Source organism: Cydia pomonella, chromosome 16, assembly GCF_033807575.1.
Source record: "Cydia pomonella isolate Wapato2018A chromosome 16, ilCydPomo1, whole genome shotgun sequence".
NCBI lineage: Eukaryota > Metazoa > Arthropoda > Insecta > Lepidoptera > Tortricidae > Cydia > Cydia pomonella.
The window spans coordinates 17,391,625-17,419,252 of NC_084718.1; the positions used below are offsets into that span (position 1 = coordinate 17,391,625).

General features: G+C 39.4%; 2 protein-coding genes across 2 annotated transcripts in view; one reads left to right on the forward strand and one right to left on the reverse strand.

The window, feature by feature from the left end:
* The window catches only part of LOC133526471 (fatty-acid amide hydrolase 2-like), a 14,634-nt gene extending 5,210 nt beyond the window's left edge, over positions 1 to 9,424 (forward strand). Inside the window, exons 6-12 of the mRNA XM_061863124.1 lie at positions 1,369 to 1,458; positions 1,933 to 2,078; positions 3,117 to 3,199; positions 4,285 to 4,471; positions 5,356 to 5,478; positions 6,471 to 6,608; positions 8,027 to 9,424. Coding sequence (XP_061719108.1) covers positions 1,369 to 1,458; positions 1,933 to 2,078; positions 3,117 to 3,199; positions 4,285 to 4,471; positions 5,356 to 5,478; positions 6,471 to 6,608; positions 8,027 to 8,173 — 914 coding nt within the window. The 3' untranslated portion in view covers positions 8,174 to 9,424. The remainder of the gene's footprint in view (positions 1 to 1,368; positions 1,459 to 1,932; positions 2,079 to 3,116; positions 3,200 to 4,284; positions 4,472 to 5,355; positions 5,479 to 6,470; positions 6,609 to 8,026) is intronic.
* Positions 9,425 to 11,979: 2,555 nt separating this feature from the next.
* LOC133526473 (S-adenosylmethionine decarboxylase proenzyme) overlaps positions 11,980 to 27,628 on the reverse strand; it is a 37,139-nt gene continuing 21,490 nt past the window's right edge. Inside the window, exons 3-9 of the mRNA XM_061863128.1 lie at positions 17,533 to 17,734; positions 15,871 to 15,967; positions 15,273 to 15,436; positions 14,927 to 15,019; positions 13,953 to 14,108; positions 13,147 to 13,334; positions 11,980 to 12,850 (exon numbers count right to left, since the gene is read on the reverse strand). Coding sequence (XP_061719112.1) covers positions 13,200 to 13,334; positions 13,953 to 14,108; positions 14,927 to 15,019; positions 15,273 to 15,436; positions 15,871 to 15,967; positions 17,533 to 17,734 — 847 coding nt within the window. The 3' untranslated portion in view covers positions 11,980 to 12,850; positions 13,147 to 13,199. The remainder of the gene's footprint in view (positions 12,851 to 13,146; positions 13,335 to 13,952; positions 14,109 to 14,926; positions 15,020 to 15,272; positions 15,437 to 15,870; positions 15,968 to 17,532; positions 17,735 to 27,628) is intronic.

Consider the following 27,628-nt stretch of genomic DNA (forward strand, 5'->3'; position numbering starts at 1 on the left):
GATTCTTAATATTATTTCTTGCAACTCCAATAGGGAATATTACGCGAAACTCTGCGTAGAGGGCGCCACTACCACAATCCATCACAATCTGAGTCTATCGCGAAACAAGAAAATCGAAGTTTCGTTATCTAACCTCTCTAACACTCAGTATTCGAGCGATGAAGAGGCAGATAACTAAGTTTCGATTTTCGCGTTTCCCGGTAGGCCCTTTGTAAACAAACCGCCTTGATGCATCAATGTCATATTTTATTATTTGTGAAAACTTGTCAAAAAGTAGTTTAAGGCACAGTATGTACAAGTTACTCTATGGCTTACGATAGATCAGATAGATGCTAGCATTGCACTTTGGCGGCAGAACATTGCAGTAATACTTCCTATTGTAACCACTACCCGGTGTTTAAGTCCGATGGCAATGCTAACATTGAGTTGATCTGATGATGCAGTCAGAAGGTAGCCAAATGAAATACTCGAAGAAAAAACACAACATTGAGTTTAAGGTCATAAACAGGTAAAGAGTGCAAAAGTTTAAAGAAATATATGCGTTTTTTATATGTGGGCGATGAGACGCTCGTGCGTGACAATAGAAAATGAAAATGAAAATGAAAATGAAAAACTTTATTGGTAACAATTATTACAGGTCGGTATTACATATAGGTGTGTTACCTTATTAATTATTAAAATTATCAGTATATGAATCATTAACAATGAGAATATAATCAATATAATATAAATGTAAATAAAGCTGTTATAAGCATTAAATTATTAAATCACAAGTGGAATGTCAAAAAACTCGCTATAATCATAAAACATCTTTCCAAGAAGCCACTTTTTTAGTTTAGATCTGAATCCTTCAGTGGAAGTTGCATTTCTAATACAATCGGGTAATCGATTGTAGACTGAAGGACCGAGGCAATAGACCGACTTAGAGTTGCTCTGTCGTCGTAGGAGTATGTCATCATCATCATCATCACTTTATCGCCCACTGCTGGGCGGAGGTCTCTCTTCGCGTACCCCGTTTGTCCCGGTCCTGAGCCAATCTCATCCAGAAGTGACCTGCAATCTTCCGAATGTCGTCAACGTACCAGCGGACGCCAGGAACTTCTTTCACCCGAAAGCGGCCACCATTCCGTGAACATTTTAGTCCACCTGCCATCGCTGCCTAGCAACATGTCCCGCCCAACTCCATTTTAGTTTGGTAATGATGTCACCCACGTCTTGCACCGTGGTGTGGCGTCGGACCTCGTCATTCCTCACTCGATCTTGAAGCTTGATGCCAAGCATGTGTAAGGGCTTCGGGCGAATGAGTTTTGTGTCCGGAATTGAGGGGAAAATAAAGCGTTAATAACACGGGAGTATACATTGTTGCAGGCTCTGACATCGGCGGCTCGACGCGCATGCCAGCCTTCTACTGCGGGCTGTTCGCGCTCAACCCCACCGCCGGCTACACCAGTCTTAAAGGTACATTATTCTACTTTTTAACTGACTCATACGCTTGGAATATTTCCTAGACGATGTACCTAATAATTTTTAACGGATATTTTGATTTGTGGTGTTTTAAGTAGAAAATATGTAAAATACAAACTAAAATAGATGTCGCACATGAACTAGCAGCATGCAAAGTTAAATTTAAACAAAATACACCTAATTTGTAAACCAAATAATTTATATAATTCATTGAGATATTCATAATTCGTAAGCAAACATTTTCGTATTATACCATTGAAATTATCTAACTTGTTTTTATATGCGCGTAATGGAGTTGTCCGGTCGAAATATTTTACAGATGGCGCCAGCATAGGTTTTACCTGTCAATGCTACGAATAGTGTCAAATTCTTGTTTTTAATTAAGCCCTTTAAGAAGCTCCTATAGAAGTGAAACAAAACGAGAGACAGAGATTGAAAGCGAGACAAATAATAATTACTTTTACTCAGGGTCTGCGCTGCGCACCGGACTGGACCCCACGATGGCTTCCATCGGCTTCATCAGTAAACACGTCGAGGACCTCGCGCCGCTCACTAAAATAGTTGCCGCCGACAAGGCCAAGGAACTTGACTTGGACAGAGAAGTAGACTTGAAGGTACACTTACATTATCCTAGTTGGACTCCCCAACGGTTTCATCGCAAGCATGTGTAGGACTTAGAAGTCTAAAATAGTTGCCGACAAGGCCAAGGAACTTGACTTGGACAGAGAAGTAGACTTGAAGGTACACTTACAATATCCTAGTTGGACTCCCCAACGGTTTCATCGCAAGCATGTGTAGGACTTAGAAGTCTAAAATAGTCGCCGACAAGGCCAAGGAACTTGACTTGGACAGAGAAGTAGACTTGAAGGTACACTTACAATATCCTACTTGGCCTCCCCAACGGTTTCATCGCAAGCATGTGTAGGACTTAGAAGTCTAAAATAGTCGCCGACAAGGCCAAGGAACTTGACTTGGACAGAGAAGTAGACTTGAAGGTACACTTACAATATCCTAGTTGGACTCCCCAACGGTTTCATCGCAAGCATGTGTAGGACTTAGAAGTCTAAAATAGTCGCCGACAAGGCCAAGGAACTTGGCTTGGACAGAGAAGTAGACTTGAAGGTACACTTACAATATCCTAGTTGGACTCCCCAACGGTTTCATCGCAAGCATGTGTAGGACTTAGAAGTCTAAAATAGTCGCCGACAAGGCCAAGGTACTTGGCTTGGACAGAGAAGTAGACTTGAAGGTAAACAATATCCTAATTCTCGTTGATGTCACCACACTTAGATCCCACGATTATAAAGGGAATAATATTGTACACGAAAGCTAAAATAAAACGATAAAATAATACATCTGGTGTATGTACCACTAGGCAGTAGGCACAGGCCTCTTCTCATGTACAAGAGAGAAGAGAAATTGGGGAAGTACCTTTGAATTTCTATGAAATTCGGATGTACTTATGCAAGTTTCCTTGCCCTGTTTTCCTTCGCCGACTGACTGAAGAGCGAAAAATATCAAACGATATTTCGTACTTAAGTTACAAAAAATTCGTTGATACGTACCGTGGTTCTAACCCGCGATCTCCGGTTTAAAAGTCATAACATAACCTATATTTTTTTTATTAACTTCGTCCGATTGTTTCGTCACAGAATGTAAGAGTGTACTACGTGGAGACGGCCCAGGACCTGCGCGTGAGCCCCATCAGCGCCGAGCTCCGAGAGGCCATGAATCAGTGAGTGCTTTGATGGTTTCATTTGTTTTATAGGTACTGACCCTGGCATTTATTTGTGTGATGGACACAGATATTTGTTCCTGTGTCATAGGTATTTTCTGATGCATGGAACAAACGTAGTTATGTTTTATTTTTTAAGGAATTTAGGGGGTTCCCTTCTAGATACATCTCAACACACTGGAATCGTTTGTGTAATTTCCCCTTTACTACGTCTACCTACTAAAACGTTAATTAATGTCTCAATTGAATCGCATAGCATCCAAGTAACGCCGTGTAGTTTACGGCATGACACTGCGATACCTCGCCGTCAGTGTATGACCGCGGGCCAGGAGCATATATCGTCAGTCATCGCCTCCCGGCTAATACTTTGTCAGATGATAGTTTAGATGCTGTTTTAAATTGAAAAAAACCGTCAGCCGGTTGTATCGCGGTGGAATGACCGTCAGCTGTAAAATGAACATGTAAAAACATGCGTCTTACCACTTTATGTGCGGCAAAGTATGCGCAATGTGTAAATTGCGTAATCCGTTGATGGCTTTTCAGGCGTTTACTTGATGAAATACTAGGTACATGCAAAGTTTCATGATTTAGTATTGCTATTATAAAAAGATATAACGCTTATTTTTTACATATTCACGCAACCAGTTGATGTTCTTACCACCGCGATATAACCGGCTGACGATTTCTTTAATTAACAATAGCATATGAACTATCAATTGACAACGTATCAAACGGGAGGCGATGACAATTTTTTGTTTTGTTTTACGTGTTTCGGTGGCTGCCATTCCTCAACCCACCAACGGAGCGGCAGCTGACGTCCACGAGGGTTCATCATACCTAGCCGTTAACCACTACACGAGTTTACGGCCGGGAGACGATAGCTCATGGAAATCTGTTCCTGGCTCGCTGTCTATATGCCCACTGCACACCGCTTCTCAAAGAGCGTTGTGGAGTGGAGGGCATCTCAAGAAATCCTGACGCTTACGGCGCTTCGCTACGATTCCGTATCGTCACCGTATTTTGAGCGGGGTGTGGCCGATGCTCAACTCAAGCCCAATAACATATTCCTTAATGTAAATTTCTAGAGTAGTAGCGAAGCTCTCGGATGTGAGCCGCCTGACCGCGTCATCGCCGCAGCCCTACTACCACCGCGGCTTCGACCACATGTTCGCATTATGGAAGCACGGCATGACGAAGGAGACTGAGAGCTTTCCGCGCATGCTCACTAATAACAAAGGAGAAGCTCACGGACTCACTGAGTTGGGAAAGAAGGTAACTATTATTAGGAAAGAACTCAGAATGTATCTCGGGGCAGAGGAAGACCCAAACGGAGATGGCGGGACGACCTCGATGCATTCTGTATAAATTGGTGGGAATGTGCATTGGACTGGACCAAATGGCGGGAATGAGGGGAGGACTTTGCCCAGCACTGCGCTACAAAAAAAAAAACAACGGCTTGGACTCAGTGAAACTTGAATATTAACGTTGTGCATTTTTGATATTTTGGAGAAATTGAGTAGCAGTTTTATAAAAAGAGATAATTATACCTACGTACATAAATTTGAATGTGAATTGTACTGTGTATATAACATATACAGAGCATTCATGAGACGTGAGCAGGACTACAGCCTACACAATCAGTAAATGTTAATGAATCGTTCACCATCATATTAAGTAAAACAATCACGCTTTTTTTCGGTTATTTAACTTTTAGTAAGGAAAATTTGAGTATCTACAATCATGGACAACCAACAACACAAAGATACAATACAACATAATTAACAAAGATTAAACCTCTTTAACCGTTATGACAGCACTTTGATTATGAAGAAAATAAAATGTCACACTTGAATGAGATACGACTTTTCAAAAGTAACCAGTCTTCGATGACATTCAATTTGTCACCAATTCACCATGATGTCACGTGTCCGTCTTACGAATTTTCAATCTGACGATCACGTGACCCTGACGCGAGTTTAACATTTTTTTCTCCATCACAAAAAGTGCACAGCGCCGCTAAAGTTTTCACTTAACAGTAATTACTCGAGGTGTCATTTCATTTCCTAGTAATTTTCTGGCCAGCTAATTAATGGTCTTTTTTTTTCGGTAAACTTTTTTCTAAACCTAATTAATAAAATCAATGTAAATAATTACAGCTAATCGGCATGTCTCCATACACTCTGGCAGCCATTATGAAACTGTTGGACGAACAAGTGCTGCCGCCGGTCGACGCCGAGTGGGCTGAAGCGCTTACTGCCAAAATGGTTGAAGATCTTACGGTAAACAAAACATATTCGTACTTAACATTTCCTTCGCCTTCGGCTTCGGCCTTATTTAAAACGAGTTCGTAATTTTTGTGTTTGTCACACAATGTCTTTCATCACACTTGTGAGGAAAAAACTAAATTTTAAGCGAAATATGGTGACATTTCAAACATTCGTCCGCCATATTGTAATTTTTGACAGGTTAGGTTATCGAAGGCACAGACCTATCCGGTATTCAGCTACCGTTTCCGGTAGTTGAAAATTGTGTGGAAAGATTTTAAAACAGCTATTAAATTAATCAAATTAAATATTTATAAATATACACAAAAAAAAACCAGTCTGTATTTTAAAAGTAAAATTCATTTATACCTACTTGAAAAAAACATTAGGCGCAATATGCCCATGGGCGTAATGTAATTAAAAAAAATCTATTACGCCCGTGGGCATAATATAGCTCATTCCATCTCAATATGCTGGCATACAATAACACCCTTTACGAGCAGTGTGACCAAAATTAAATAACATTAAGATATCATTCGGGGTCATCCATTAATTACATCACACGAATTTCTAGGTTTTTTTGACCCCTCCCCCACTCCTTGTCACACTTAGTCACATTTGGCAAGCCCCTCCCCCCCCTGGTGTGACGTCACATTTTTGGCAATTTTGTTTTCAAGGAAATCAGTAAATCGAATTAGGTAGGTATATCAAGGTATCATTTATATTTTATCAAAATATTTTTGAAATAATGTAATTTTACAACTCAAAACTGATTAGGAAAGAAAATTAAACGAATAAAAACGATTATCGTTCCATGAAGTTGTTATTTAACTGTACAGCTAATTAAAAAATCATCACTCATGAAGTTAAAGTGACGTCACAAAATTTGTGACTCCCCCTTCCCCTAATCGTGTGATGTGATTAATTGATTAATGGCCCCTTCTGAAGCCTGTGTACGTTGGAATTGTCCTGTAGAGCGATCGATATTCGTATAATATCATTTTCAGACGGTGTTAGGTGAGTCCGGCGTGCTGCTGTTCCCGGCGGCGCCCATGGCGGCGCCGCACCACTACTCGTTACTGCTGCGCCCCTTCAACTTCGCCTACTGGGGCGTGCTCAACGCCATCAAGTTCCCCGCGGCCCAGGTACACTCAGCAATACTATTCGCATTTAAACTGTCGTCAGACATACTAATATTAAATTACTTACACGGATTTCACTCACGTGTTTTTATTCGCGCGACATGTTTCGGAGAGCCTAGGTCTCCTTTCTCCACTAACAGTGCGAGCAGCGTTTACGACGGCCGTGCTTCGCGTACTGCTGCGCACCGCATCGCACGCTGAGAACCGGTTGGGGGAGGTCTTGCACTGTCGTAGTAGGCGGGCATAGTGGTGTAGTGTTTGGGTTTGGGTCACCTAACACTTGTAGCGACAAACAAAGTGCTTAATACTATTCGCTTAGCAGTAGCATCTCTAGTAGGTAGAGGGGGGGGGGGGGGGGGGGGGTCACTTTTCTCTGCAGCTGACCGTACTATCACCAATATGTAACTCTCACTGCAGAGATGTAAAGTCTACCAATAGTCAGTTAAGATTTGCTGTTAGCTCGACTCGACAGTTGCAGATAAACGACACTAGGTGGCTCTGGCTTGCCTGCTCCCGTCGATAACGCGGGCCTTGACTCGTATTGCCATATTATTAAAGGCTAAATTTGACAAATCTGCGCGTCATCGTGGAAGACATGAACTATAACATTGTATGTATAGTTACGGCGTGATTCGACAATGCTTATAAGAAGTTAAAGCGATATACGTTACCGATCTGTCAGTTAACTTATTTACTTTCAAATTCATGTTTCCTTTGGTTGTTTTTTTTATTTAATTTAACAACAGACTATGAAACTGGAAATGTTGGCAAAACTTCGAAAGTAAAATGTCGAAAGTAACTTATTTCGGGTTTCTATTGCTTCCCATAAAGTTTTAAGTCATAATGTATTGTTTGTCCGCATTTTCGTTAGCCATAATTTGGTTTTCTCAGAAACGCGTAACTTTTCAGGATTGCCATAAAACAAACCTAACCTAACCTATCTATAGAATAACCTAAGGAAATTCCTGAAAAGTTAACGGTTTCAGAGTTATGAATAATGATAATATGACTATCATTACATTATGACTTTCGATAATTATGCGAAAGAAAGGAATCTGGTTTCTTTCAAGTATTCTTTAACCGACTCTTCACGCCAAAGCAAGTGCTGCCATCTTGTGGGCTGTATTGGAAGCATAAACTTCACATTTACACCTCGCGCTAAAAATCTAACGTCGCATGTGCTGCTCCCTTCAGTTTATAAAGCCTGACCAGTAATATATGATCACGCGCCATATTGCGGTATTTCATTGAAACTAAATTTTTCATCCTAAACTGAACTGTCACCCTATACATGAGAATAACAGCGCCCTCTTGACAATGATCATATATTTCTGGTCGGACTATAGTTCCCTATAGCTTTATAGTTTTGACTAATATTTCTTAAAATCCTTTTCTGGATATTAAGTTACACCTTATTCCAGGTGCCATTGGGTCTAAACTCGTCCGGCATCCCGCTGGGCGTGCAGGTGGTGGCGGCGCCGCGCCGCGAGGCGCTGTGCCTGGCGGTCGCGCGCCATCTGCAGGACCTGTTCGGGGGATACAAACCGCCCTGCAGGGTTATACACTAAATATATACCCTTTATACTGTTATAAACTAGCTTCAAGTAAAAAGGGATCGTTGAGAGTCGAAGAGAATTGATTGTAATAGAGAGGTAGTCTAAGAAAAAAACGTGCCCCTTAGTTTGGCATCTATAACATTTATCGCTGTACTGCGCCATGTTTTGCGGTCACTGAATTGTCAAACGTCAACTTTGAACAGTCAGAATTACCGCAAAATATCTCGTTTACCTGTCAAATTAGAAGCAAGAAATTGTTTTAGATGTTACGCATTTTACTCAATCGTTGTGTCTTTGGTGTTAATGATGATTTTGGGCAACGAGCGTGAATAATGGTTTACACTTAAGTTTCAATTCAAAGTAGCCACCTCTGCCGACAACTGAATTATAGCCATAGGCCAGTCCAGACAGGACAAGAAAATTGCCAATCTGACCATAAATTAAATTGGCAATTTGATTGTCAATCTCGATCTAGCGTTTACACGTTCACAATATAGGTAAAGTGCCAATTACATCCACACTTTATCAGGCCTGATATCAGACCCGATTTCCGTTTCACCAAATATCAGCACATCATTTACAATATTTGAAATTAAAAAAAAATGGTTAATATACAAAAATACCAAACATTGAACATTTTTGGCAATTAGAGACAAAGTATTTTTTACATTTCAAATATTGTTAACGATGTGCTGATATTCCGTGAAACGAAAACGATTATCAGGTCCGAAATCGGGACTGATTTCGGACCGGAATTCGGGAAGTGTGGATGTAATTGGCGCTTAAGTGATAAATCTAACGTCCTTAAATTGTGTTTTTGCATCTTCGCAATCAATACACGTATGTAATCAGATTGTGCGAAAAATTGTCTTTTCTGATCTGGCCTTACTCCACAAAAAATGCATTCATTTCAAGAATATGTATGTAAGCTTGAAAATCTATCTACTTTCTTGCATTATGATTAGTCAGATCAAGATAAGTTGGCAGCGATTTTGACACCCCAGACAGTGCAAGTGTTATTTTAAACGTCAAACTTCTATGGAATGTATAGTTTACTTAACGCTTGCACAGGCTGGGCTATCAAAATAGCTGCAAACTTATCTTGTTCTGACGTACTTATGTAAGTTAAGATTTTGGAAATGTTTTACATTAAATATTTGTTGACTGATATTTGAATGTGATTCTTAGGGGTTGGTGCAAGTATTAATATTTTTTTATTTTTTATTTTTCTATAAATTCATTTAATAAAATGATTATTTAATATACATTTTTTTATATTCAGAACCATCTTAAATATTTGGATTAATTTTAACTATCTACTTTTCCTATCGTTTGAGAGGTTATGGCCGTCAGCCTCAGAAACGAAACACTGCGCTTCTAACGCCACAAGAAAACAAAATAATAGGGATTTCAAAATGAGATCGCGATGCTTAGTTATTTTTGCGTAAAAATGCCTTTTATAAATTTATCACGTAAAATTTTAGTGTTTACATAATTATATCCCGCCAAACAGTTTGTATGTATGTCTGAATTACTACAAATGTATTTTTGGGTAATATGCTTGATATCACACGGTAAACTATCTTTGTGAAATGTTAGTCAAGCATGATAATAACGTGTGCAAATTGGCATAAATTCGTTTTTGTGAAATCGTAATCAAGCGTGAAAACGTATGCGTATTGGCATACAACTTGTATTTATGTAGTAAGATTTTTGAAGTGAAAATTTTACCGGCGCTGTGCACTTTTTGTGATGGGGAAAAAAATAAACTTGCGACAGGTCACGTGACCGACAGATTGAAGATTCGTTTTCATCTCTCCTAGAATCGGAAAGTTCACCTTTCATAGGCAGATAGCCGGGTGGAAAATTGCATTTCCCACCCTAGGGTGGAAAGTATTATTTATTAATTTGTATTTCGAGCAATGCCTAACAGGCATTATGTAAGGTCCGACCGAGATCTCGGTCACGGTCTCGGCCAAAATTAGAGCCGAGATCTCGGTCTCGGCTCTCGGCCAAAATGGGCCGAGAATCTTGCCAGACCGAGACTAGTCAATGAGTTATCATTGGTGAATTGGAATTTTACAGACAGACATAAAGACATGACGAAACTATAAGGGTTCCATTTTTGCCATTTTGGCTACGGAACCCTAAAAATACTATTTAATAGCGCTACGAATTGATTATGATAACTTTTTTCTGATATATCGTAAAATTTCGATTATAATAATACATTACGATACAAGTGCGAAAAATAGGAAATTCGAAACGAGTGGCGATAAATTAAAACACGACCGAAGGGAGTGTTTTAAATCGACACGAGTTGCGAATTACCTATTCGCACATGTATCGTACAACGTTTTACAGTACATATGGCCCTTTAAATGTTCGACACAGTAACGTAATATGCTACTTCTCGCACTAGTGCTATAAAGTAGCCCCATATGTACTGTAAAAACATTTTTAGTGCAAAAATCGTATTTTTTTCTATTTAATAAATTCTCGGTCTCGGCCGAGACAAAAAAATGCGTTCTCGGTCGGACCTTACATATATGCCATAATGTTAATTTAAAAGATCTCATATTAGCCTCCGCATTTTCATACCAAGTATTATTAAAAAAATATGTTACTTGTATTTAATATATTAGTGTATGAAATAAACATAAATATTTGTTAATAATACAATATAAATAATTAAAATATTATTATTATTATTTATTTGTTGTAAAGTCATGTACATAATAAATCAGGATGTTATACCATAAAATACAAGTCAGACCATGACACCCTGTAAGGGCACACAACATTAACTTAAAACTAAACAAAACAAGTCTTCACATTTAAACATGACAATTAATATTACAAAAAAAAAGCGTGTTATAAACTATCGTCATTAAGAAAATCCTTAACCGAATAATAACATTTATCAATTAATAATTTTTCTAATTTATTTTTAAACACTGTTTCGAGTTTCTAGCTTAATATTATTGGGAATTTTATTTGTTATTAAAATACATTTATATTGGGGACTATTTTTACACATCTCTAGGTTAGTCTTTGGTAATAGTAGTTTATTTCTATACTGCGTTCTCGTGTTTTCCTTGTCTTGTTTTAATGTGAAAAAATTTGAATGTTCCCGAACAAAAAGTGCAGCCTGTAATATATAAATACAAGGCAAGGTTAATAACCTATATTGAATAAAGTATGGGCGGCAACTGTTTGGGATACGCACATTAGCTAAGATACGAACACATTTCTTTTGCATCACAAACAGCTGGTCGGCCTCGGTGCTGTCCCCCCACAGCACCACGGCGTAGCGGAGCCATGCGTACGCATATGCGTAGTAAGCAGATAACGCACATTTAAAATTAGTATTAGTTTTTAGTACATTAAGCGCATATATAAATTTAGACATTTTTGTTTTAATATTTTGGATATGTCCTTTCCAATTTATTATCATTACATTACGTTCATTTATTCGGTTCCACTTTTTTAAGGCGCGTATACATTTAGGTCGTTTAGTTTAAGACACAACCCAATTTAAGATCGGATTGTCTATGGTTTTAGATATATTTTTTTCGATCAAAATGCAAATGTCGCCAATTCCAGTCATAACCTAACTAACTAACCATCTCACCCTCGAACTATTGGCGTTCGAACGAAGTGAGTGTGTTTTTATTTTATTCATTTAATAAAACCTTTTGACTGTCTGATTTAAGCAATTAGAATGGTTTCGTTTCAGTTTTGATACAAAATATATTATGTAATTTTATTTGACATAATTCAGGGAATTAAAGGAATAGGAGTAAAATGAAACATGATTGAGATAAAATCGTTTATTTGATTGGATATTCCTCCGGCCGCCACTCGACGCTCACTACACATCCGCCTACCACTAGGGGGCTTAAATTGATATGTTACACAATTCTACAGACGAAAACACGTCCAAGTATCCACTAAATGGAAGATTCGATTGAAAAAATACATACATTTCGATACTCAAACATCCACGTCCAGGCTACGCTAACAATAATATCACCCGGGAATCACTTCATCGGAATGGAACATTACATCACAACGGCCGCGCCCTACGCTAACTATTTACAATTAGTTTAGTTTGTACAGACCGCGGCGGGTCTCTAGTTTAGTTTGTACAGAAGCTCCCAGGGGCTCACTACGGAGGCAAGCATCTAACACGAAGCTAAGGTGGCGCGAGGTCTAAGGCGAAGTCCGGCGCAAGTACGCTTAAGCGTCACACGCTACGCTTGAAATTTATTCGGTACGAGCGCACGTCGCGGGGCTTCGGCTTCCTCTAGAGGTCATATTTGATGAAACGTAACGCTTTCGCATGCGTCTTTGACGTCCGACGGCAAATATGATCCGCTAAAAGAGCAGTGATCTCCAAATTACGGCCCGTTACAGGAACCAAATTTAGTATAATTCGGGCCGGCCACGGTTTACGGGAAGTCGGGAGACCGCCGCCCTGCCGGCGTAGTAAAGTGTCCGCACTGGTGGCAGCGGCGCGGCAGGCCGGCGCCGGGTTTGCGCGGTCACGCGCGCTGCTGGCAGGCGCGCGCGGCGGCGCAGGCGGCGCGCAGCAGCTCGGCGGGCGCGCGCGCCAGGCGCGCCAGCAGCGGCGCGCGGCACGCCGCCCAGTGGTCCGGCGCCACGGCTAGGATGCTGCTGATGTCCCTGCGAACGGTACATACGGAGGTTGCAGTACGAGTAGAAGTATATATTTCAAACGGACGACCTTGGGTTCGTGATGCCGTCTAGCACTATGAGCTTACAAAGCGTTGTAAGTTTGCAGTTGGGTCGACTCTGTTTTCAACGCCATCTATCCAAATCGAGTACTCGATCAGATAGCAATTTACTGTCAATCTATATACACTATGATTGTTAAGAAAACTAAGATATTTTCTTAGTGGTTTAAATATTTAGGTATTACTCTTGTAGAATATTAACGTTTTGATGATGATGTGCCTCACCTGTAGTTGTGTCTAGTGCGGGTGTCGAGCTCGCGCGCCGGGAGTGGTGGGCCTCAGCTCGGGAACTTGGCGAACAGCGCGTAGTGCAGCTCGTAGTTGGCGAAGCGACAATAGTGCGCGTCCGTGGTGGAGTACTCGCTGAGCGAGGAGAAGCGCTTCAGCGAGCGTGGCTCGGTGGCCGTCGGCTCCTGTTGATAAAAACAATAAGAGTTATTTATTTTATTTGAAATAAATTATTCACACCCTGCACGAAATAAAGCACCAAAAAAATATTGCAAAAGTCCCAGCTGATACTTTGTCAGATCATAGTTTTGATGCTGACGTGAAATGAGAAAATAGTCAGCCGGTTGTATCGTCGAAAAACCGTGAAAAGATCACATGAACATGTAAAAAATACACGCTTTACCACTTTGGGTATGTGTAAATTGCGCAACCGCTTATTTGGAACGCCTGATGGAATGCTAAATGCAAACTTATTTTTTTTTATTATCATAAAAAGGTAAAGCGCAATTTTTTATGAACTATCATCTGACAAAGTATCAAACGGGATGACAATATTTTTTACGTGTTGTGTGCCATTCCTCAACCCACGGAGCGGCAGCTGGCGTCCATGAGGGTTCATCATACATAGCCGTTAACCACTATACGAGTTTTCCCGAGAGGCGATTGGTCATGGAAATCTATTCCTGACACGCTCTCCGGGTCTATCAGCGGCGGATCGCAAGCGCGCGATCAAAGCACACTGTTCCCAGCCGCAGCAGCTCCAATCGTGTCCTACAAACACCTCTATTGCAATATTTACTAACCGGAGTGGCGAAGACGGTGAGCACGAACCGCTGCGGGCGGAAGGCCTGCAGCACGCGCGCGATGACGGCGTCGTAGCGGGCCACGGGGCAGTTGGACTCGAACGACACGTACGAGCACGAGCGCTCCGGCGTGATGTGGATGGTCATGTAGCAGCCCTGCACCAACGGGGATTAACAATATTAATACGGACAACTCAGCCTCTTTAGCGGTTTTAGTTAACAATAGACAAAAGATAAGTCGCTGCGGGGCAGCTTCAAATCGAACGACTATACACCAGATGGCGCTGTAGAGCTCCATACATTTTGCGTATGGAGTGTGCAATTAAACGGTGTGAAATCTCTTATGGTAGAACTGTTGCAAAAGTGTCCAGCTGTCAGCTTTTAAAAAGAGTAGCGCTAGCGTAGCTAAGAACCTAGGCGTTATTGACGGATTGAATGTTGAAAGAAGTAGTCTTCGTACGTACCGGTTTCCCAAGCATTACTTGCGTTGTCGCGTGCGACTGCATATCGTGTCCAGTATTTGAAGTCGCGACAAATGGAGTCGTGTGTGCCTACGCAAGTCATACCAAAGAGAATGGATTGTAATAGAGAGGTAAAGTCTATCCCCCGTATTCACAAAACTTTACGGGCCTGATTTAGTTAAATTATGTTTTTTAAATTAATTTATGGCACACACGACTCCATTTGTCGCGACTTCAAATACTGGACAAGATATGCAGTCGCACGCGACAACGCAAGTAATGCTTGGGAAACCGGTACGTACGAAGACTACTTCTTTCAACATTCAATACAAAAAACTTTCGATAAATGCGTACAAAACTAAGTCCGATTTTAAATACAGCCAAAAAATTAACGTGTAAATAAATCAAGAATAAAATAAAATACAAAGTCAAATTATCTATGAAAATGTCAGTAGGTGTCAGTAGTCAAAGGAGTGCACTAAACAGTAAAAAATGTAGTAAATGAACACTTACATCTTTATCAAGCCCGTTCATGGAATACCCGCAGGGATCGAAGAGGAAATCGTCGATCACCATGCCTGGAATGATTTTGTCTATACCCGACACCTGGAAATAAAGATTATACAGCTTCGTCAGTTATAACTACAGCTTAAGACAGCATCAGTTTTCCTTTTGGGTAATGCGTAAGATCATAATATCCATAATAAATATTTTTTTTGTGTTTGTGTACCCACACGGTACCTACTCGTCCAACGCCGTGGGCGTCATTATAGCTTGGATACCCTTCTAACACTATATGATGGATTATCCTGATTCGAAGTAAATCAATGAATTGTTACGTTTCAGATATTCTAGGTACCTTGGTGGCTTGCTTGGCGTCAGCAGAAGCAGCGCGTGTGAAGATGTCCATGACCTCTGGATCCAGGTCCGACATGAGGATCTCGAGGGTCTGGTCGGGCTCGGGCGGCGCGCCCGCCGCCTCGCGGCTGTTCCGCTCTTCCTTCTCCAGAGCGTCTACTGTTCCTGTGGGATTTTGTACACATTAAGATATTTTACGGTGAGTACAGATAGGGCTTTAATTTAGATATTTTTCTTAGAAGACCTTTTCGCAGGTTTTATCTAGAAATGTAAATTCTTTGGAAATTTAATAGACACAATCTTAAGCTCTTAAACAATTATTTTGTAATTGTAATCTTAAATAATTAGAGATTGCATATAAGTCAACAGCATAAAGATCAGTGAGGCATAGATGGAGGTTCGGATGGAAGAGTACACCAGCAGGTACAAAGAAAAGCCCGAATTTACAAAACTAATAAATCATGCACATTTAATTCGATATCTAGATAGATACGTCAAATTATAGGCGCACATAGACAAGAACATATCTGTTCTTTAGCTTAAAATGGGGGCGGCAAGCTGTTAATAAAACCCTGTTATGGATAATATGATGGGGTTACCTTCAAGTGGCAGCAGTGTGTAGAGATACCAGCAGTCCTTCTCCGGGCCCATGATGTAAGCGCGCCCGTCGCCGAAGAATGAATCTAGCAGTTCCACCTGCGAAACAAAAAAAAATACATTTATTAAACTCACTCTGATCTGATTATACAGTTCGAGGAACACGCAGCGTATGTTTAGGGACGAATTCTGGATGCCAGATTTACCCGATAAAATTTAGGTATGATCGCCCGCTTACCGCCCCGGGAAAATCGAAGTTCGTCAATTGTGGGAATTTTTCTGTCATTCTAATTAAGTCTTAGAGAGAATAAAAGGGAAAGATCCCCGCAATTTGCGAATTTCGGTTTTAGCAGTAGGCCCCCCGCTGCCATTTAAATCACGCCCTAAGGACTCATTTAGAAATGTATTCATCACATAGAGCTCAGCGAAGTAATACAATATCAGAGCACCATACAAGCAAAAATTGCAAGGACGCAAAGTTATTTTTCCGAGAAGCGATCAGAAGCGGCATGCCACTTGAGACAAAAGTATTCATACAGTTAACGTTGCAAAAGTTACGTCGCGTCCGGTGTGGAAAATGACAACTTCGTTTCCGTTATATATCTAGTTGTTTCTCTTGATCAATGTTGGTCGTTACACTTTAAACGTGTCATAGAATGAGGAAGGCTATCTATGATCTAAATGAGAATTTTATTAAGGTTTATGAGTTCAGTCCGTCAAAAGAATGGCACAGTAAATTGATAAATTAATAGGTATCTTCAGCTTAATTTGTTGTTGGATAATTTGAATGGATCTAAAATCGGGTTCAAAACGGAAATTATATGATTGAAACAAATAAACATTCTAATTGGAAACCAGAGCTGATGTGAAAACATTTGCTTATGGGAAAAATCCAGCTGTACGAAAAATAATATTACTCGTATAATCACTACATACGCACAATGTGACGCAATTTCTAGTAACGTAGTTAATCAAGCGAGATATAATTTGCACAATTAAAAACGTCTGGTAAACCGTTATCTGGGTTCAGGACCTATTTGCCGTTCACAGAATTATCTGTTCTTCGAAACGAGTGATCAGGCAGACAATGTGTGATGTAGTTGGAAATATATATTCTATAATGTAATGAGTAATGTGCGTTTACACTTCAGTTTCGATAACCATAACAACCGCCATTAAAAGTTGAAAGATTGATATTTAGTTATGCGAGTACAATGAAAGTAATGCTTCGGTGATTCGTCAAGTGTAATTTGTCAACAACAGAGTCCATGCCAAGGTAAATGTCAAATAAAAATACAGTTTAAAACACGTTGAAGGAACAAGGTTTTTTGCTATTGAGTTTATCGTTTTCTCCGCTTCAATGCAGTCATTTTTTCCAGGCTTTCGAATTCGGAAGAATTATTTACAATATATACGACACAATGCCTTGGCGCGGCGCTGGACCGAGGGATTACCATGGCGCGGCGGTGCCCTGACTCCCCGTCGTGCGGCACCGTGAATTTCTGCGGCATCGCACCGTTTCCCGTGGCAAGCCCTTACCCACGGAAACGCATGCTCCCGACGCGAACGCTCATCGCCATACACCTATTCTAACCAACGTATGGCAGTCGGTGCCAGCGTCTAGCGTATACACTCGGAGCTTTCCATGGTCGTGGCGTACTCACCTCGCTGTCAAAGTTGTCGTGCGGCCGCAGCTGCGCCAGCGGGCGCGCGAACTCGCGGCGCGAGTAGAACACGTTGTCGACGCGCGCGTGCCCGGCCACGTCGCGCGCCAGCGCCAGCACGGCGCGCAGGCAGCGGAGCGGCGTGGTCGTGCCGCACGTCTTCAGGATCCAGCGGCGGCGGGACACGAACATGCTGCTCTCGCTGTCGGCAACGAAATGTTTTTCATTAATAATTGTGTTGATGCTGAGCAAAGAGAATGTCTTTAACTTTCTTAGCATAACTTCTCACGTATTGTTGCATTATAGAGTCGTGATTCCAAATAAAAGTATGTTCTCCTAGGAATACCTATATAAAAATGTATACAGCTTTCATGAATGTTTTAATGAGAATATATCCACATTGTTTAATAAATTAAGCGGCTTCCGATGAATGTCACCGAATATAAGGGAAAAGATAAGAAATGGCGCCTAGTTTTAAGATTTACCTAATAGCAAGACGGTTTAGTTAATGTATATTTAATTATAACCAAATTAAGTTAAAAAAGACATTTAGAATCATCATCATCACAGGCCTTTGCGTCTATTGCAGACGATTTAAGCATTGCTGTTTAGACAACGGGTTTGGTGACTGTGGAGGCCGATGCGTGAGCGGCACGACCTCCCACATTTTTGGCAGAAAAAGCTCATGCCACCTGAGGTTCCAGTCCCGATTTGCTTTCTGCGACACCTTCTGCTATCTAACGTAGTAAACCAGGATTGGTCGCATAGCTTTCTCCCCTCCACAACACGCTTGCGCCATCCATCACGGTCTTCAGCTAAAGTTTCCCAGGCATGGTGGTCGATTTCAAATGCTGACATGTCTCGCTTAACACAGTCTTTAAAGCGCAGCATCGGTCTTCCAACGTTCCTTTTAGCATACGCAACTGCACCAAGCAAGACACGTCGAGGTATTCTAGAGGATTCCATCCGGTGCACATGCCCCAGCCACCGCAAGCGTCTCTGTTTGAGAAGAGCGGCAAGACTGGGCAGCTGCGCTTTTTCAAGAACCCTCTGATTCTGAGTGTTTTGATAACAGTTTTCTGTTAAGCGGCGACGCTATTAGCGTAGCCATAGGGAACGTGCATGAACTGTAGGAGCTCCCTGTTTATTGGCGCGAAGTGTTAATGTTAAGTTTTAAGCTTCCAAAGTTAGCCCGCAAAATGGCAGAACATACAAAGCACAAGAAAGAACACATTTTAGGTGATAATAATAAGATACTACATCACTTAAAATATATAAGAACTTAAATCAACGTCTTTACAAAAGTTCATTCCAGAAAAAAAGTCACGATAGCAAAAATCGCAAGACCAAAGGTTATGCGTACGGCTTATCGTAGTCATTATTATACGTCACGAGTCCGATGAGAAAAACTTTAACCAGCTGAGATAATGACATCCGCAATAGGACAAAGGAATCATTGACTAAAATTCAACAGAGATGTGAAAAATAGTTTATAAAAAATATTTATATTCAAAATAGTTTTTGAATTTGTATTTATGATACTAAATACAACATCGGTATTCTGAATAGGTAAAGGTACTCTGAATAGTGAATACCTAGTCAGTACCCCTAGTGTAAATAAATTCGATTTCCAAACGTGACGTACGCGTTTGCGTTTAGTCTCATTTTGTATTGGATTTCGAAAGAGCGCGCCAAGCGGGACGTTTTGGAAACTCAAAATCCTATACAAAATGAGACTTAACGCAAACGCGTTCGTCACTTTATGATGTCGATCAAAGTTACACTAGGGGTACTGAATTAAAAAGTATTACTCGGAATTTCCGAATTGGGATGGCTCTCTTTATTCTTTGAAAACAGTGTGTCAGTCAGTTCTCTAGAGTGCAAATTTCGAGTTGTTTCCTCATGTTAAACGGTAGAATAGACTTTTAAGTGATGGTTTTTAACGGTCAATTTTTAAAAGCAATAATTTAGAATTGTAATGTTTTACAGCTAGTATATGCTTCTCGTTAGTGTGGTGAAAACGTCTCGTTAGTGTTTCACTAGGGCAGAAAAGTTTGTTCAAATTGTTTGTTCGTGCCTTGAAACTCTCGCAACACTCAAGATTCTACGTTTCTAACTACTCGCTACGCTTGTGGTCATGTGCGGCGTAACTAAACAGATTAAATATAAGTATCTCAAATAAATCACATCTCTGATGTTCAAATTATGTCTAGGTAAATAACATATGGTTTATTTCACTAAAACGGGTTGATCGTACTGCTCAAACAATATAGTAATCCTGTAAGCGGAAGTTTGGAAACGCTCATTGCAAACAGAGATCATTTATATTAATTGCATATTTTCATCCAATTATGTTGATCATCTATTACCAATTCTCGGTACCATTGTGGTCTCTAATATCTCTATCTACTTTAGATTACAGTGAACGGACGAATTAATAACAAAATACAACGTAGTGTGGTAGGCGATAAGGCCTATTATCGCAATTAGGACGACATGATATTATGTCGTGTAAGCGACCTTACATTGTGTTCAAATTCCAATTACATGTAACATTGTAAACATTACAGAGAAATTATTATTTATGACGGAAGTGAAGGTACTTACTTGTTATTTTTACTGCAAATTGCTCTTTTATAGTACAATACTCTGTTGGCGATAAATGATACAATTTACAGTTATGTCGTAAGTTAAGGCCGCTTTACACGCTAAATTTCGTTTGCTGAATGAAAAAGGAAGCAAGCATGTAGGTCCTATTTATTTATTAGAGGGTACTTTTAAGACTGCGTATTTTTAATATGAAAATTTTAGACTTTAAGTTACTTTAAGACTGCGTATTTTTAGCATGCTAAATTAAGACTAAGTTACTTTAAGACTGCGTATTTTTAGCATGCTAAATTTAGACTTTAAGTTACGTTAAGACTGCGTATTTTTAGCATGCTAAATTTAGACTTTAAGTTACTTTTAGACTGCGTATTTTTAGCATGCTAAATTTAGACTTTAAGTTACTTTAAGGTTACTTAAAAGGGATGTATACCACGTGATCGTCCATACAAAAAGGGAAAACGTTTTTCCACTTCTAAATATTTTCCATTCTCCATGATTCTTTTAATATGTTATTAACGCAATAAAAGCTAAGTTTTATAAGTTTTCCGTTTTTAAAAATTTACAATACTATTTTTTTTATTAAAATAAATAGAAACCTATAAACAGAGAATATATTATGCTGAAGCGACCTACATCAAACACAAAGTGATTTGTTAAGATTTAGTAGAAAACGTTTTCTGCCGAAATAGAATTTCATAGAAAAAGTACCGTTATTTCGCTAGGATCGCAAAGCTATTCTTCCCTCTTAAACGGATAAGTATAATTGTAAGGTTTTGAATTTTTACGTTCCAGTGACAAACAATATGAAAGCCACTAGGGATTTCTCATATTGTCACTGAGACAAGGTATGAATTGGGGCTCAGGAAACAAAATCCTTGACCGCACGAGCAAAAACCATGATTTCGTTTTGGCAAATAAATGCAGAAATCACTGCAGATGTTATAGCCCTTCATTTACAGATGCACCTAATATAAGGAGATATTAATAGGGCGCTGTGATAGTAATAGAAACAAACAACATCCACGCCCTACTAATGGATTCATAACCCTACACACGTCCGCGGCGTAGTAGCGACACGAGGAGATCGACACGACACATGTCGCTGATACCGCGCATGCGTCAAGCTGCTGTTTATCTATTCGAACAACGTTGTGTTAGTTTGTAACTCATTGTCGGTTGTAATATTTTATTTATATACATGTAACAACTTATGGCAATCTGTCTGGGCTAGTGGTTTAAGTTAATTAGAATTGAAAATCCGCCCGTTAAGGTTTATGGTTCAATTTGTAAAGATTAACTTTGTATTGTAATTAACGTTCGGCCAACGCTGGTGGGTAGTGACCCTGCTCATGAAGCCGATGGTTCTGGGTTCAAAGCCCGGTGAGGTCATTTATTTGTTTGATGAGGACGGTTATTTGTTCCGAGCCATGGGTGTTTTTTATGTATTTGAGTATTTATATATATATATATCATTGTCTAAATACCCACAACGCAAGCCTTCTTGAGCTTACTGTGGGGCTTAGTCAATTAGTTGTCTTATAATATTTATTTATTTTATTTATATCAGAAGCCAAATTATACCGACTGGCAATATTAAAAGAACTGAAAAAAAAACGAATTGTGATAATAAATCAAGGTCTAAAGTTTCCGTTTTTAGGATGACAAACAGAACCCTATAAACTCATACAATAAAGGCAGGGAACTCTGCATTTCCCAAGGTCCGAGTCCTACACGAAATTGGGCGGCTATTAAAGAAAAACAAAAACATCCATGTTATTTTGTCACAACCGGAGAGGACCTGTAATTGGCTTTTTGTTATTTATGACTACCATTATATTATGCATAGCTGTTGGTTCTCCATGTAAAAAATAAATAAAAAATATGGTACAGCTAACATTCCACCAACCGAAGCCGAAAAGTTTACCTAAACTTTTCGGCTTCACACACCAACACCCATGATTCGGGAACAAATATGTGTTCATCACACAAATATATGCCCGTACGGGGATTCGAACCTGGGACCATCGGCTTCATAGGCGGGTCACTATAAACTAAGCCAGAATAGTCGTCAATGATATGATTCCAACTCTACGTAAGAATTACTGTGCTACGAGAACGTTACGAAACTTGCAAAATGTATATACCAGTAGGTAATCCTATTTAGCTTTACACGAGTTTATTATGTGCATCCTACTGACCCTACCGCTTATTAATGCTACTAAAGTTACATAAAACAGGTTATCCAAAACCAAAAGGTCTTATAAGCGTAATCATCGAAGTATATCGGCTACGTTTTAATATAGTACTGTTTGTGTTACATAAGAGACTGAGTCATGTTGCACTGGCGGTCAGGGTCGATCAGAGCGATGTCTTGATGATGCGGCTCGCGTTTCGTTTACTTGACCACATTTGATTTAAGTGTTGCGTTTCTTATGCTAATTATGTTATGTAATGCAACCGGTTTGGCCTAGTGGGTAGTGACTAGTGACTCTGACTAAGAAGCCGACGGTCCCGGGTTCAAATCCTGGTAAGAGCATTTATTTGTGCGATGGACACAATATTTGTTTCTGAGTCATGGGTGTTTTCTATGTATTTAAGTATTTATAATTATATATTATATCGTTGTCTAGGTACCTACAACACAAGCCTTATTGAGCTTACTGTAAGACTTAGTCAATTTGTGTAATAATGTTGTATAATATTTTTTATTTATTATTTAATGCATAACTTTAGCATTTAATGTTGCTTTCACACACAGTAGTTATCAAACTTTATAAAACTGCTCGCCATGAAATACAAACATGAAATACAATGTTGTAAATGATTGATCCTTATTACACATTGTTTTATAGGTATTTTTTTTTTTGAACTTTACTAACAAACGTCTCTTAGCAACTGATTTGTAGAAACACCTCAAAAATATATACTTAGTGAAATCAGGCAGCATTTTGTATAGGAATATAATTGAGGCTGATTTCACTTTGATTAAAAAAAGGTTAATATTTGTAAAGCAGTAAGAAGTTATTCGGGCTTATATAGAAACTGAGTAATGCCTAGAATATCTTAAACCGCAAGTACTTTATCTTCTCCAAATATCTTTCTTATAATTGTCCAAAGTAAGTCCACGCCCAAAAACTTTTCGTTTCTCATTTTATTTAGTTTTAGTTTCTCACAATGCGATGTTTGTTGATACTTGATAATGATATTGTAAACTAGTATAGATGCCTCATTAGCGTGTTAGCACAACACACATAGCCTACTTATCGCTCGGTGCAGACAAATAGAAATAGCTATATTTAGGACCTATAGTAATCAGGCGTCTGAACAGTTTCTCACAGAGTCCGTCCGTCTGTGTACGTACTATATGTTGCTGCTAACTTGGTAAAGGACTGTCAAGAAATATCTTTGATATATGGCAATATCTTATTGATAGTAGCTACATGCCATGCCTCACATAAGGAGTCTATGACGACCTATATCTTATGCGTCCACGGTAGTCCATCTTTCAATTTGTTGAGACATCTTAAACAACAACAAATAAACTGAACAAACAGAACAATTATCTTAACAATAACATTAGAATTATGTTCAAACAAACGTTCAATTTGCTATTGATCATGACCTCGCGACAATTTTATTAAAGAAACGAGCTAGATAAATATCGCCGTTGTTTTCAGTTTATGGGGCTAGTTAACCTACATTCCTTAGCCAACCATAGTAGGAGTGTAGTAATTCCTATGTTTGCGTCCGTGGCCGTCGCTCGAGCAACCTAATTCATTTGACCCCAAAAGTTCCAAGTCGTCAAATATATTAGTTCATCCATTTTATCATTCCCTGTTCTCGAAATTATATTTCAGTGCAGCTTTTACTTATCTTTTTGGTAGTTATTCTATGGTACGTGGCAACAAAATTGATTATTATTAAGTACACGGTTGCTTTATGCGATAAACGTGATGCGTTTGCCGAAAACCCATTTTATATCAGATATTCTAATGACATTACATAGTGTTACGCGATAAACGTAACGGTAAGCGCATTGGCAATTTTTCTACATTCCGTTGACGCATGCCCTCAACGCTGCGTTTATCGCATAATACAATCGCGCGCTTTAGAGGATGGTGGTGATTTCCCTTCTACATACTCTACTCAATACCTATGTTTCGTGCTTGCGAAGCAGTGGTATTAAGATTTTCAGTAATAGGAAAAAAACGTATCTTAAACATATACGATACAACCTTCTCCACGTGTTTGTTCCTGTGTGTTTTAAATAAATATTAGCTGTGACATGACACAACATAGCTTCAGCGGCTAATCTGACGTAAAGTCAATGACTCAATACGCTTGAAAAACGCGAGCGACCTTGCCTGGTGTGAGTGACCAATAGTTTAGTTAGTTTTGGTTTTGTTTCTTGTTTATTTTTAAAATGCGTTGGTTTGGCGTACATTTGTACTAGTTATAATAGAGAAACAGACTACATTTGTATGCCCACCTGCGACAAAACTGGACGATACACAATCAAATGAATATAGAATTGTTTCGTAGGGTCTTGTCTCGGCCTAATGTATTTATGAAGACTGATTACTTACTATGTGTTTACACACATGATGTTCAAAAGTAATAGGGGTACCCAATAGAGGTAAAATAATGAACATATGTAACAAAGTTTTCATGATATATTATCGAACGCGCTCGGTGTCGGTTTACCTAACCTACCACTTATGTATAAATCCTCTGACGTCGTTGGCGGGCTCCCATACTCATAACGAAAGGGCCTCGAGGCCGTATTGTCTTATGTTTATGTCGCGTTACATTCCTCTTGGATAAACAACTGAATCTTCCTGGAAATCCTTGTGGCATTGACGACAAGATAAGAGTTCAGAGAAATCATGCTATTCAAAATATATAGAGATAAAAACAATAAATGGTAAGCGTCGGATCAAATACTAATTCTACCAACCATTCTTCTATTAAAATAATCCGGTCAAACGATGTTAGTTAAATCGTTACTGTAGACCTAATAAAGATTACACTTAGGGCGGAATTTTATTATTGTTGTTCGCTTTAGCCTGACTTTCATAATACTAAGGCCATAATACGCAGAGGTTTTCCTTTAGATTTAGACAATTACGTCCAGCGGTTATTTATACCTTTGTTTAGAAAAATAAGAAAAGAAGATAATACATAAAGCATCCTGCCATTCACCACAGAAAGGGAAAGCTGCTGGAACGCGAGCATAAGTCCTGTTGAGGTTATTTGTTATCAAACCCTCGTGGCTGCAGCGAACTGCGTCACAACTTTATTCACCAACACACTCCTACTCGCTACTACACTTCGTCTACTACAACTTGACTTTCGAACACCTAAGGCGATTACTGTACTGGAGACACTGGTAACTAAGGCTTGGTGAATGTCAGAACTGTTGCGTGCTGCGCGCAGGCCCCGATCGATAGGCAGCTTGGAGCGCCATTCTGTTGCGGGCAGGCGCATTTGTCGAACGGCCCTTCTAGAAACTATCGATCCTCTGCATATGCTATGATGCAAATGTGTACGAGATTTATGACTATCTACTATGTAAGGATCACTTTGTTTTAGAAAAGGTAGTTAAGTCACTTCGCTTCGAGTAGGTAGTTTTGAAGGAAACTTTCGTTCTTATTTATTTATTTGCATGTTTTGCAGACAGTACAAAAAAAAAAAACATGAAAAATCTTTAGAATTCCCACCTTTTACATACTTAATAGTTACATTATTAACCTACTTAGGGTAATAGAGTTGAAGTGAACTAAGTGAAGGTTACGTCGTAAACGTCATTTTTGCATAGAAATTTGATATCAATGATAACATTTCCACCCTTTTTCTCGTCTGGTCCGACTCTATATGTAATAAGTACAAAAGTTTTAACGAGTCCAGCTTACAAATTTTAAAAAGCTTTCTTCGAAGTGAAACGGCGCAGTAACTTCTCCAGAATTATCTACAATTAACCAGCACTGCCGGCCGAATGCTTATAACAACAGGTTGCAAGCTGGAAGTTCGCACGTTTGGTGTTTCAGAGAAATTATTAACGGGATTCTTGTCTTGTTATCGCAGTCACTGAGATGAAGAGGTGGAATACTGAGAATTGATAGCACACCAGCGTTATCTCTGATGGCCGTGAAACAAATTGTATATTTAAATTTGCATGCCACTAAAAATGGTAAATTGTGTTGATCCTTGTTATTTTAAATCCATCACATTGTACCTGACCACGATTCTAGCAAATAAAAAAAAACTTTTAAACAAATGCTACGCTTCTTAGCCTGAACAGGGCGCCTAGCAGAAATGGCAATCGGTGATAGAAAACGTCGATCGAAATTCGAAACTTAATAATGTATGAAAATAACCACGCGACTTTTTGCAGCATGTGACATCCCGCTACATTTTTTGGCGGTGGTCGATGTGCGATCGTTATCTTGGTTAGGCCCTCGGTATAGAATTCGGGGTGTTCAGCATTTCATTAAGCAAATGAGTGGCTTATGGAAAGGAGGAAAGATATACAATATTCTTATACCTTATAAAAGAAACAAACCGAAAGATTCATGAATGGCCTCATGTTTCAACAGACGCTGATTTAAATTGGTGATACATAAAAAGTAGAATAAGGAAGTATGGCAATACTCGGTATAAGTTCATGTAATGTTCTACGTCACTATAAGGTTACCAGTTAAAAATACTTCTACATATATCTGGAGAGTTACTACCTAAACTTTTCCTGTAATTAGGACTCATCAATTCCCACTAACAAATAAGCGATTTTATTAACCGACTTCAAAAAAGGAGGAGGTTCTCAATTCGACTGATTTTTTTTTGTATGTATGTTAGTCGATATCTCCGATAATCGTGAACCGATTTTTTAATCGAACGGGTATAACCCCGAGATGGTCCCGTTGGCACCAAGTCGGGGTCTGATGATGGGCTCTCGGAGAAATCGAGGGAACTCTTCAAATGTTATAGGTACATGTATGGCGCTTTTGGTAATTTCTGAAGTCGGTTATATTTATTGTTAAAAAGTTTTTTAACTATAAAAACGTTCAACAGACAGCTGACGTTACAAAATTGACTGTCAATGGCAAACTCCATTCTTTGAGCCAAAAAACTAACTGTTAGCATGAACTTAGACTTAGGCAAGTCAAAGTTAAGTACTCATACTTGTTCTTGTTTCTTTAGGTCAAGTCGGGATTTAAAGAACATCTAAATTGAATTGAAAACGCAAAGGGTTACACACATTTATTAGTTATCATGGATTTCTTGCCCTTGACATTTGAAACACGTCGATGACGTAACTCTTCAAAGATTCCTATCATTATTTCTGTTCGTTTATTTTCAGAACGACGTCCACAATACGAAGGTTAAACTAGTTTTTGGCGACGTTTTTCATTACAAATACCATGCAGTTAGCTTGGTGCCTCTAGACCTTTTAAAATTCTGGGCCACTCGTCTCAACCGGGTCTAAAAA